General features: G+C 42.7%; 1 protein-coding gene across 3 annotated transcripts in view; it reads left to right on the plus strand.

Moving 5' to 3' along the window:
* Nucleotides 1-11,928, plus strand: part of marf1 (meiosis regulator and mRNA stability factor 1) — a 37,024-nt gene extending 25,096 nt beyond the window's left edge. For all 3 annotated transcript variants that reach the window (XM_084425110.1, XM_084425111.1, XM_084425109.1), the window contains 7 exons: nucleotides 2,724-2,926; nucleotides 3,619-3,846; nucleotides 4,953-5,186; nucleotides 7,242-7,469; nucleotides 7,604-7,664; nucleotides 9,475-9,552; nucleotides 10,111-11,928. In XM_084425110.1, the coding sequence (XP_084281236.1) occupies nucleotides 2,724-2,926; nucleotides 3,619-3,846; nucleotides 4,953-5,186; nucleotides 7,242-7,469; nucleotides 7,604-7,664; nucleotides 9,475-9,552; nucleotides 10,111-10,409 (1,331 nt within the window). In that variant the 3' untranslated portion in view covers nucleotides 10,410-11,928. The remainder of the gene's footprint in view (nucleotides 1-2,723; nucleotides 2,927-3,618; nucleotides 3,847-4,952; nucleotides 5,187-7,241; nucleotides 7,470-7,603; nucleotides 7,665-9,474; nucleotides 9,553-10,110) is intronic.
* The last annotated feature ends 1,727 nt before the right edge of the window (nucleotides 11,929-13,655 follow it).

Raw genomic sequence — 13,655 nt, forward strand, 5'->3', positions numbered from 1 at the left:
ATATGTAGTCGAAATGTAAAATAAATTTTGAATTTGGTGCCTTCGTGACCGAGGAAAGACAAAAAATAACTTCAGGACGCATTTGTATGAAAGACAACAACTCCCACAATGCACCACATTGCACAGCTCCGCAAGCCACTCCCACTAATCCAGAAAGCGCATATCTGCCTATAAGAGAAATCACTCTTCCGTCTACAAGGCTAGCTACCACCAGAGCTTGAAATTCATTTCACATTCACACAAAATGTCTAGTTAGTTGGCGAACTCATTACTCCTCATTTGTATTTCTTTCGAAAAGGTGAATTATTGCATGGTACCTGGATGTTCAGTCAGAACATATGCGGTGCGAAACTAGGATAGTTCTCAACACAAACGTCCGTGTCCTCGTCTGATTCAGAGATTTCGTCCAGGAGAAATTGTCATCGTTGTAAATCTTTGCCACAGACGGACTCTATCTCTGTGTTCGTAGCGGTTCGTAGTTGCATAGTGAGATCACCGGCGCCACCAGTCCGCCCTAACCCGAGCCAGTCCGGGCTCCTCGTCCGCGGCAGGCAGGTCTTCTGCCTCGGCTGCTCTTCGCTATAATGCGGCTTGTAAAGGTAGCCACAAACACCTGATTCAAGCATCAGACTTCCGAAATCCTCTTCCTCTAGTCTATATCATATTGAGCACTCTCCTCCGCTATTGTCATAACTTTACATCTGTCTCCACAGCGCCTGTTAGCTTAGCTTCAAACAAGATGGAGGATATTGCTTTCAGTTTCAGAGAGTAAAGTCCCACCCACTGATCTGTAATAGGTCTGTAGCGTGAGCGGGTCCCGCCCCCTGGGAAAGATGAGGAACTAGTGCTTGTAGTCTCAACAGAATTCCCCCCCTCTTACACTTCCTCCTACAATGACGCAAAATGACGATTTTTGCATCATTGTAGGAGGAAGTGTAAAAGGTAAATAACCAGGGCTCCAGACTAACTTTTTTTATTAGGAGCGCTGTAGCCCCTGACTTAAAATTTTAGGAGCGCAAGCAGAAAATTTAGGGGCACACCTTCACATTTTCCCCCTAAATAACTATTACAGACAAATGCTTTGATAATAAATAGATTAAGCGTACAGAAATTATGGTGCAATTTTATTTTAAGATCACAGGGCTCCAGACTAACATCTGAGGGCCGCGGCTCTAAGTTCTACAGAAAGTATTTGGTAGCACTGTGGGATGACAAAGCACTGAGATAAATTTGAGGTGTATAGATAAAGTTAAATTTAATTATTATCCTTCATAATGTCTTAATATTATTTCAAAAGCAAAATGAGTGACAAAATAGATATTAGGGAGTGAAAATAGCCAATAAGCACCCTCAGCAGCTGTTTACAATGGTAATTTAGTCTTCTTTTAAAAAAAAAATAAGTGTGAGTTTTCCTACTTTTTGAAACTTTCAGTTTTATAAATAGAGACAATCTTTAAAGGATGAACAAAAATGTTTTGGTCGACACATAAAAAAAAAAAAAAACATTTTAATAGGATATAGTTTTGAAGTGCTGTAAAAAGATGTGTAGGCTACTTTCATAACCACAGTATACCATAGTTATAGTTATGCCTGGTTCAGAATACGTAATTTTTTTGTCTGTATAGTCAATGTATCAGATTACACGATTTCGACTCCTAAAAATCTTGTCATGTCCTGGACAAGAAACATTGTCAGACTACACATTGCTTTACAACCAGTCATCTCGAGCCGTCTCACACACATATTCACTCGCACATGTACACACGCACTCACTCACATACACGCACATAGACTAACGCACGCACGCACGCACACACTCACTCACTCACTCGCGCACACACTCTCTCACTCTCTCTCTCTCTCTCGCTCGCTCGCTCGCTCGCTCGCTCACTCGCTCACTCACTCGCGCGCGGGCGCACACACACACACACACACACACACACACACACACACACACACACACACACTCATTCACTCGCGTGCACACACACACTCATTCACTCGGAACCCTTCATGGAGGACCGTTAAAAAATTAAACATGCTAGTCTTCTTGTCGTGATGTCGTAAACAAAGCATCGCAGACGCGACGTCGGTTGTCGCCCACTATGAACGAGATGAAATTTACTGGTCGCACATGTGCGACTGGATGTAAAATTTAGTCGCACACTCTCAAATTTTGGTCGCAAAATGCGACCATTTGGTCGCAGTCTGGAGCCCTGATAACGGATTTCTCCCGTCTCAGGGGAAAATGAGAGAGTGCTGCACGACCATTCAATAGTATGACTGGGTTTCTAACAATGCAAAGCTTAATGCAAATGGGTGAAGTGTCCCTTTAATTATGCAGAACTTTAAGGCTTAATATAATATAAACGGATTCACCCAGTCACAGTCATCATGAAGGGCAAAATCAGCTATATAGACCAAAGCCACTTTTTGCACCAGACTGTAAACATGTTTTCTGCTGTAAAGTTGGGCATTTTATCATGAGGGTTTATGGGATTGAGTCTCTTCTGCAGCCGGTCTCTAGTGGCCAGTCGATGAACTGCAGTTTAAGTCTCTTCTGTGTTGGTTTCAAGAGAGAGACCGGACCGATGCCGCTTGGTTAAAATAAATAGTCATTACAAGCTTAATTGCATCAATTTTAATCACAATGTCACTTAAATCTCATTATAATGGCATTATGAGGGTTTGTGTAACAGTAGTGGTGTCGTCTGGTCCCTCAGAGCGCACACCAGAGGAGGTGGAACGCACACGGCAGTTTGGGAAGGAGGTTGTGGACCTGCTGAGACACCAGCCTCACTTCCGGATGCCCTTCAGCAAGTTCATCCCCACGTATCACCACCACTTCGGACGCCAGTGCAAACTCTCCTACTACGGCTTCACCAAACTCATGGAGCTGTTCGAGGCCATCCCGGACATTCTTCTGGTCTGTAGAACCTCAGATGTGAAGGTGCTGGATGTAGGGCTGCACGATTAATCGCAATTTACATGTAATCGCATTGAAACCGATTTGGCTTATCACGATTATGAAATCACAAAGGCTGCGATTTATTTAGTTTTTTATATGCGCAGCTTGTAAGTAAGTAAGTAATGTTCTGTTTATTCAGAGACAGCGATAGGGATTTCCTGGAATGACGCGTTTTCTTCTTATCGTACTCCTGCAGGGCATATTTGGCGTGTGTGTGAGACGCCCTCTGGTGTTCAGAGGTGTGTGCGTGTGTGTGTGTGTGTGTGTGTGTGACGCCCTCTGGTGTTCAGAGGTGTGTGTGTGAGAGACGCCCTCTGGTGTTCAGAGGTGTGTGTGAGACGCCCTCTGGTGTTCAGATGGATATGTTGTGTGTCTGAGACGCCCTCTGGTGTTCAGAGGGATATGGTGTGTGTGTGTGTGTGTGTGAGAGATGCCCTCTGGTGTTCAGATGGAACAGTATTTATTACCGATCAGCCGCTGCACTGACAAACAGCGCATAAAATAATCGCAGACTTTGTCATATCGCGTGCGGTTTCATTGAGATTAATCGTGCAGCTCTAGTGCTAGAGCAGTCGGCGGGAGTCTTTATCTCTCACTCACTCACTCACTCACTCACTCACTCACTCACACTCTCTCTCTCTCTCTCTCAGGTGTTGGAGTGTGGAGAGGAGCGTCTGCTAGCGCTGACGGAGGTGGAGCGTGTGAAAGCATTAGCGGCTCAGCTGGTGAAGCTGCTTCGAGCTCAGAGAGAGTCGGCACTTCCTGTTAATCAGCTGCTGTGTGAATACAGCAAGACGTTCGGCTACAGCCTCCGCCTGCAGGACTACGACTCCGGCACGCTGCCCGTCCTGCTCAACAAACTCTGCCATGTTGTGAAGGTAGACGGTCTCTAAACTCACGCCAAAGTTCTGTGCTTAGGGGTAGGGTATCGCAAAACATGTAATTGTAGCTGAATATCATGAACACAAATCAATAGACTAAAGGACACTCACGCAAGGAACGTTTGCCTGTGGTTTAAAAATGAAGAAAGGCAATTAGCCGAACTAATGTACATTTCAAGCATTATTAAAGACGAGTAAACGCTTAGCAATTAAAGAACAAATAAACAAACTAGCAATCTCTACAAATAGACACAACTGAACGAAGATACGATTGAAACAGTACTTTAAGATTTTCAGGTACAGAAACTGTATCAAATGTAAAATAACAGCACTTTATAAATAAAATATACATTACAAATATAGTTACAAAGGTTATTCAGTCAACAATGAGTGATTTTTCTTTATCTTGTTTGATTAGTGTAATTATAGAGACAGCAGGAGTATTAGGCTACTGTCTCTTTAAGAGCCGCACAGATCCAGTATACTGATACACACTCCTGCAGCACAGAAAACAGCGCTCGAGTCTCACGCTTGAATGGTTTAAAATCATATTGAAATGCTCACAAAGGAATCAATAAGAGGAATCGAAATGATCCACTTCCTGACCTCAAGTATTCAGCAGTTGTTTCTGAGAATTACAGCGATGCATTTGCTTCTGTTCTGTAGCTTTCAGCAGTCTGTAAAAATACACCTCAGATTTCTGGGCAGATCTGTGTGTACTGTCAGTCTCAACGCTCTGTCCCACTTTAGATGTGTGACCCTGTCTATTGGATGTCTATTGGGTGTGTGACCCTGTTGACGCATGACCTCTATTGGCCTAAAGGTGGTGGAACCTCAGAGCCACACCCACCTATTACATCATCACCACACAGACCAATGACAGTTTGAAGGCGTCTACCAGCCAGAAATATCTTTTCCAGAAAGTTCGAACTCCAGAAACTAACTTTGTTTTGGCATTTCTTTCGTTCAAAACTACATCACACCAGTTCGTCCTTCGACATCACCAGACCAGCTGCTCTGAAACCAAACGCAATCTTGGAAGATTGTAGGCGACGCAGCTTTCAGTTTGTGAAGATGATCTCTGTCCGTCTTTCTCTCTCCAGGTGGTCGATGCTCCCGAAGGGAAGGAGGTGCAGCTCATTAACAGGAAGTCCCTGCGGGCCTTGACGTCTCAGCTGCTGGCGCTGATGATGTCACTTCCTGAGGATCGTGATCATCTCGGAGTGGAAGAGCTGAGGCAGCAGTACGAGTTCGCCTACTCCACGCCGCTCAACCCCTGCGAGTACGGCTTCATCTCTCTCACCGAGCTCCTCAAGAGTCTGCCGTACCTGCTGCAGGTACGAGCGCCACACGAGCTTTAGCTACGAGCTTTAGCTACGAGCCTAGCCTAGCCAATGTGTGTACTATACTTTTTATGTGCAGCAGAAGAGTAGGCAAGCTTTGAGACGTACAACTTCTTTAAAGTCCCCCTGTGGTGAAAATCAAGGTTGTTTATGTGGTGTTTTTAATGTGCTTTAACACAAAGCATGTGTAAATTCATAAGTCGACACCATTGCTGAGTATTTCCTCCTTAAAGCTGCAGTGAACCAAAGACAGTCTCAAAAACACGCTTTGAAATCGCTGGTGTTTCTGACGTCAGAAACTACCTTGTAACCAATCAGATCAACGTGTGATCGTCAACCAGTGGATCTCTGAGCTGAGTGAGTGGAGGCGGGGCTCATTCGCATATTCAGAGAACCACGCATACTAAATGAGGCGAGGGTGTCGAGTTACAGTCAAGATATTTTAAGGGATGAATATTTTTTCAAGGAAAAAACATTTAAATATGTAATTTTGGTGATCAAAGATGAGTTTTAAGGAATAAGATTGACTACAGGGGGACTTTAATATAGATATGTGCATTCTGTCACCGTTTAAACTGCCTTGTCAATCATCTTGTCACCGTTAACAACCTCCATATTTCATTTCCATCGGTGTTGGAGAGAAATGTAGCGGCACGTTGATCTGGCAATCGTAGGTCTTTCATGGATTGGGTTTCCGGGAGAATGTGCACGGGTCTGCACTTCGGATTCTCATCGGAAATAGTAAACCATCTGGGATACTCGTTTTAACGCACCACGATTTGGGATTTAATGCTAATTTCAAATGCTATTTAGGACCGATAGTATGTGAACAGTGATAGTATATCCCACCACTGGATTCCTTGTAATGTTTGTGAGTGACATTCACGGACACATCCGTTTTCTTGCCGCTACAAACAAACATTTTGGAAGGAAAAGTCTAAATATAAATGGAATCAGTACATAAAATGCATAATATTAAAGGGGTGGTTGATCATGTTTTCACTTTTCTAACTTTAGTTAGTGTGTAATGTTGCTGTTTGAGCATAAACAACATCTGCAAAGTTACGACGCTCAAAGTTCAGAGCAAAGGGAGAAATTTGCTTTTACAGAAATCGCTTTTTAAGGACTACAACAAACGGCTGGTAGAGACTACACCACATTCCTCCCGGGTTAGTGACATCACCAACCCTAGAATTTACATAAACCCCGCCCCCTGAACACGATTTATAGATTATCCAGACAGAATATGCTAATCAATGACTAGAAGATAACTACACATCAGCTTCATAAATTCATCAACTAACCATTCAGAAATGTCCTGTTGCTTCTACATGTTGTCACTTCTTCTCGAGTCTCTCCATGTTTCTGACTCCGGTTTGAACATAAAAAGCTAAACGTTTTTTCACTGCGTGATACACAAGGTCTTGAAGCTCCGCCCTCTGTGCCGGGAGCAGCAGCTCATTTGCATTTAAAGGGACAGACACAAAAACGGTGCGTTTTTGCTCACCCTCAAAAAGTGACAACTTTAACATGCTGTATAACAATATCTGTGGGGTATTTAGAGCTGAAACTTCACACACACTCTGGGGACATCAGAGATTTATTTTACTTCTTGTGAAAAGGGCATTATACCACCCCTTTAAAGATGATCGGAAAACAGCGAGTGTTCTTTGCCATCGTGGCTATTTAACTGCAGCAAACGGGCAAACGCCGGTCTATGGGTTCACGAATGCATCCAGTCTCGGAGTCAGCAGAGCGAATACCAGCGTACGCACACGGAGACCTGCTATCAGAAATTACAGGACAGTTCCTGACTGCTAAAATGAGCTGCTCATTCTTCCTCAGTCGGACTCGGCACTGAAGAGTGACGGATCACGTGACTCCACTGACTTCACTCCTATTCGTTGTTGCTCCCAAAAGTCGCTCTCCATTTGCATAAAGTTAAACATATCAACGTTGTCGTGTCGCTGTAAATCGCCCGCTCTCCATTGAAATGATTGGTGTCGTGACGCTTGTCATGTGAAGTCTGTGTGTCTTCTTCCTCTCCAGCTCTCTGAGGATGAGGAGGATGATGATGGAGACGCTGAGGAGCGTGTGAGTTTGACCAGACTCTACCAGTTTGCCCGCAGTGTCCGTGCACTTCTGCACACCTATCATTACAACCAGATCTTCCTGTCGGAGTTCTGCGGCGCCTTCAGCAAATACACCGGCCGAGAGTTTCAGCCGCTGGCGTACGGGTACAAGACGCTGGACGAGCTGCTGGCTGCCATACCTCAGGTACACACACACACACACACACTCACTCACTCTCACACTCTCACACACACACACACACACGCACACGCTTCGATTCAGCATGCTCAGATAAATCCCTCAATGAGCCGGTTCTCTCTCTTCTGTGTGTTCAACAGGTTGTCTGGATTAAAGGTCACGGACACAAGAAGATCATAGTCCTGAAGAACGATATGAGAGGTATTGAATCCTTTATTTTCCCTCCATGTTGGTTGATGCAGGATCTGAGTTTGATACCCCTGATGAAGCTCTTTGAATCATGTGATCATGTTTGTCTTTCCTTTATTTTATTTATAAAAGGACCGTGTTAAATTTACAAATGTTTCCATTTCATGCATTGTACTGGATTTAGCAAAAGGCTAATTTTCATCTGTAGTCCCCAGGCTGGTCAACACTAACATAAAATTACACAGACAATACCTGTGTGTACAGTTACAATAAAAACATACATGCACACTTACAATTTTAAAAAAATTGTAATAATTAAACAGAAAAAATCTCAATGTTTACAGAGTTGGAGTTTGAACAGAGTTTGTTAGAACAGAAGACGTTACTAAATATAACTCGGATAATGAACAAAAAACGTAGCTTCATCATTCTGCATTAGTTCACCAATTCATTATTACCAAAAATAATGAACAATATAAATGTGGTGATTGACTCAACGCTACGCTTTCCACTTCCTGCCGCAGAATTACCATAATTGTTTTAATAGTAATGGTTTAGCCAAAAATTATACATTATATCATCATCTTTCTCAGATAGTTAATTCAAATAAATGCCATAATTCATTCTTTGAATCAGTGCGGTAAGATTACATCTATTTTAAAGTGTGCAGAATGCTTGAGCTAATGAGCCGTTACTCACGAAAATAAGCATCATTTACCCTTCCGGTCAAATATTGTGCTGCAAACGTCAATAACAGCTTTAACCTGTCACTGCTGGCTATGGCCTATGAGCAGGATGTTAATGCGCTCCACTTCACGTTCGGTGGGTTTTTTGCCTCAATGTCGTGCATTAAAGGATTAGTTCACTTCAGGATTAAAATTTCCTGATAATTTGCGCACCCCACGTCACCCAAGATGTTCATGTCTTTCTTTGTTCAGTCTAAAAGAAATGAAGGTTCTTGAGGAAAACACTCCAGGGTTGTTCTCCATATAGTGTCTTCAATGGGGTCCAACGGGTCGAAGGTTTCAGTGCAGATTCAAAGTCTCGACACGATCCAGCCGAGGAATAAGAGTCTCATCTAGACAAACCAGCGGATCATTTCTTTTAGACTGAAGAAAGACAGACATGAACCTCTTGGATGATGTGGGGAGAGTAAATGATCAGCAGTTTAATTCAGAAGTGAACTAATCCTGTAATGCACAGCTATCTGTGGATTAACCCTTACATGTCAGCCCTATTACAGCAGTCACAATGTATCGCAATACAAACATGCAACTATGTATCGTGGATAGTGACAATGTATTGTATAGTTCTCACAAAATAAAAATTACTGGGTGTGTGTGAAAAAATTAAAGTTTACAGAGTTTTAGTGTCAGTACTACATTAAACTACTATATATAATGTTGAAGATGATGTATAATAATGCAATGGGGGAATATTTGTGTGTCCTGATAATGCCAGATGTCTGATGTTACCAGTAAAAAGTGGCTTACATTATTTTAAATATATCTAGTCAGTGTCCGAGTGAAGCATATGTGTCTAAAATAACTCTGTTTTCAGCTTCAGAATCATGAGTATTGTTATTCTGGTGTCTCTATTGTCCTGTGCTTTGGGTTTCAGCACCGAGTCCAAGACTCTTCATTTACACACACAATGTAAAACCAAATGTAGCATTTTAATCAACAGTAGAAATTTTAACCTTTTATCATGTCTTGGAGTATCGCAGTAATATCGTATCGTGACATGAGGGTCTCGTTACACCTCTAGCTGTTTGTGATGGTGTGTGTTAAGTTGAGCTGAATATGTGTGTGTGTGTCTGTAGCTCGAGGCAGTCCTGCGGTCTCTGCTGACGGTCCTCGTCCCGATGAAGAGAACCGATCCACCGACAGCCCCGCCAGTGGTAAATCACAGCAAGCACTTTTCACAACACACACCGTTTCACAGCAGCTTTACAGAAACACATGATCCACGTTACAGGTTAGAGAGGTCTGTCGTCAGAGGAAACTAACTTATGCATTTCAGAAAATCTACATGTACATAATCACAGTTAGCTAAAAACATATTCATTGAGAAAATGTAGTAATTTAATGCAGAAACAATGAGCTCACTGAAGTGATGAAAAACACATTCTTTGGGATTGCCAAATCTTTAATGTTATGAGGCGCTTTTTATCAATTTTAAGGATTTATTTATGGATCCAGAATGTATTTTGAAATTTTTAGCACAAGTACATTTAAAGAATCTCTTATATAATTGTACGTTTATAATAATGATGTTGTTAAATGTTATCTGCCGTGTAATAGCTGATGATGCTGATATGGCAATAAACTCTACTTGGTAAATGATAATGACATTTAGAAAACTGTTGATTCAGAGCTTGCGTCACGAACATGCACTTTAACCTGCGCTCCGCTAATCCGCGTGTGTGTGTGTGTGTGTGTGTGTGTGTGTCCGTCAGGTGAGCTGGAGCTGCTGTGTCTGGGTTCGGGATCTCCCGTGGATCTCCTGTGTGGCCCGGTCCCGTCCTGCCTGCCGTCTCCTCAGCTGCGACCCGACCCGGTTCACCCCGCAGATCTGATGCGCTTCGATCCGGTTCACGATCGGCAGCCTCGACCGGCCAACGGTCTCCTCGCGCCGTCAGACAGCGACCCGAGCGAACCCAAAGCTTGCATCACGGACAGCCCCGGCCGCCGGACGACACGAAACAAGGTCAAACTAGCGGCTAACTTCTCCTTCACATCCGCCCTGTCAGGCTAACGCTAAACGAGTCCCGCGACATCACGTCATCATGATGAACGTGCGTTCGCCAGCAGCTCTGTGTCCTTCCCTTTGACTGTGTGTGTCTGTGCAGAAACATCATGTGACACAGATGTTCTTCTGTGAGAGGAAGCAGTCGTTCTGTGTGGTGAATTTCTGTTTTCAAATCTTTTGTTCTCTCGTGTTCTCAGACCAGCCGTGGCCCGTGCGATTGGTCTTTCGTTACTACAAATGCTAGTTATCAATGTCTCGCTTGAGCCTGAAGCGTGCAGGCCGCAGCTGATCGGGACTGTGAAGCCATGATGCTTTCATCCAAACCTTCATTACGGTGAATCTGTGCCTTTGTTTGAGACGTCATTTGTGTTGTGTGAAGCACATGGGCTCCGTCCAATGAAATGAAAGGAGGAATTCGCTTAACACTTTTTTTTTGTTGTTGTTAAATCCGTTCCAGAGCAGGAGCCTGTTCTTAATGAGCCTTCCTCTCTTTTAAACGCATTCTTTACTCAAAGCCGCCCTCGTCACATGACTCACGGAAGCCGAATCGCTTAAGTTCATGTTGTGAATCAAGTCTGTGTTTGTTAATTCTTAAAGGAATGTTTAGTTTAAAGCGCCTCGTTTCAGCCTCGCGGTTTCACTGGCGTCCGGATGAACGACGGCGGGCCGAAGAGAGCAACACCCTCGTACTCACTCATCTGCAGCGTGTCGTTTAGTTTGGTCCAGAAGTTGCTTTGTACGTTATATGCACATCGTGCATAAACCCTTGTTTGCGATGAGTAGCTGCAGTTTCCTCTTTTACGTGTTTTGGCAAAATGGTGCTAATCAGATGATGTCCCTCTGGAGATGCCAAGGTTGTTTTGGTGAACCTTGAGTCCGTGTCCTCGCTCTCTGCAGAAGCTCCTCGTGATCCGAGTCCGGCTTTTACAATGGTTTGTATCGGACGCCCTCGGTCACGGCGAGGCTGATCTGTGTAACTGTGTCGCACGCTTTCGGCTGGAGAAACCAACGAACCGAACGCTCAAGTGTTCTGCACTCGTGACACTGCATGAAGTGTTCACGTCTTCTGTTTAGGGTGTCTCTCCTCGGTCCTGACGTCTCGGACGCGCTGAGCGGTGACCGCTGAAACTCTGAGGTGGAGGACGCGTGTCTTCAGAAGCTCTCAGTGTTTATATGCATGTGTGCATAACGCTCGCCTCTCGTGCTGTTGGACAGATGGAGATTTGGTTTATGCAGGAATGTGGTGTGTGTTCGTCCCGTGTGTGTGTGTGTGTGCGCGTCTCCGTTCGTCCGTGCAGTGTTAGTGTGTGTGTTTATCCTCTCGCGTCATCAGATGAATCCAGAAGCCTCAGGTTTGCGACGTCAGCTGACCATCATCCGGTTCGTGTGTTCTGATGTGGAAGTTCAGGCTCAAGACGCACGAGGTCTTGTATGATTTTAGTCTCCACCAGAAACTCTTGTTTTTTTTATTTTTATGTAATGACCAAATATTTTCTGTCATGTATAATAAATATCACAAGCATCACTTGGTGTCCTGCTTTGAGTCGAGGTTTGCTGCCTCTGACGCGTCTCACGTTCAGGTGTAGGTCCGGATGAAACGCCTCTCATGTGAGGAAGTGTTTTAGTATCATTGAGGTTTTATTAACATTCTGAATTAAAAAAAAATATATATTCCATTTACATTTTAGTTTCAGTTAGTTTTTGTTGTGTAATTTAAAAAAAAAAATGTTTATACATATTTTATATCGTGGCCACGAATTTGTTCCCCTTGTTTTACTAAATAATGGCCGTGTTTAACTAATTTGTTCCCTTGTTATTGATTTAACTAAATATGAGGTAATGAATTAATATATATATTGTGCGCTCAATTTACTTAGTCCCCCTGTGGTGAAAATCCAGTTTTTAATGTTGTTTATGTGTCTATGTGGTGTTTTTAATCTGCTTTAACCCTCTGATGGTTTATGGGGTCTTTTGGGACCCCAAATGACTTTTACTCAAATAAAAAAAAATGTTCCCTTTGTCCAAATGGTATGAAACCTTCTACGGCTCTCAACACTTTCTAGATCTACAAAAAAAAAAAATTATTGGAATGATATCTGTTTTTATGTTAGCGTGACAAAAATTGTGACACTCGAGAGACCCCGCAATCAAAATAGACAAAATTCATCATCAAAATCAGAAACAACGCAGAACACATCGACAGAAATGGCACAAATTAAGTGGCACACTTCCACCAATGCAAAAAACATCCACAATGCTGAATTATATTGCTCACAACACGCGTGTACACGCACACACACACACACACACACACACACACACACACACACACACACACACACACACACACACACACACACACACACACACACACACACACACACACACACACACACACACACACACACACACACACACACAAGGCTATAATTTGTCAAATAAAATCATCCAAAATGCAGAACCAACACAAATATAAAGTGGTGACACTGACACCGACAATGTGTACTCACACACTCTCTCTCTCTCTCTCTCTCTCTCACACACACACACACACACACACACACACACACACACACACACACACACACACACACACACACACACACACACACACACACACACACAGGAACATTTGTAAGGCTATAATTTGTCAAATAAAATCATCCAAAATGCAGAACCAACACAAATATAAAGTGGTGTGGTGACACTGGCACATCGACAATGTGTACTCACACACTCTCTCTCTCTCTCTCTTTATCTCTCAGACACACACACACACACACACACACACACACAATTGTGTGTGTGTCTAGAATTAGATTAAAAATAAATGATTGAAATAAATGATAAAATCTTAAGACTCCAACATTTCTCTTTGTAACATTTTGTTCAGGTTTGATTCTAATCATAATGTAACATTATTGAAAAACTGGGTTTTTTTGGTACAAAAAAATGCTAAACTTTGACAAAAATATTTTATTTTTGTTATAATTGTGATTTTATAATATTTAGATATGAATCCAACTGAATCCAACTTGTGAAAAGATATATTTCATGTAGTCTAATAGCAAATAGCATATACTGGAGCTCTATAGCCATATAGTAGTTAAAATGATTATTTTTTATTTTAAAACTGCATTTTCCAAAAATTGGGGAAAAATTTTACATTAAACCATTTAAAATTATCCATGTTATCCCCATGAATGAAAGTTAGAAATCTGGGTCTTTTATAAAGTGAATTTTACATCAAAT

This window comes from Rutilus rutilus (genome assembly GCF_951802725.1).
Source record: "Rutilus rutilus genome assembly, chromosome: 12".
Classification (NCBI taxonomy): Eukaryota; Metazoa; Chordata; class Actinopteri; order Cypriniformes; family Leuciscidae; genus Rutilus; species Rutilus rutilus.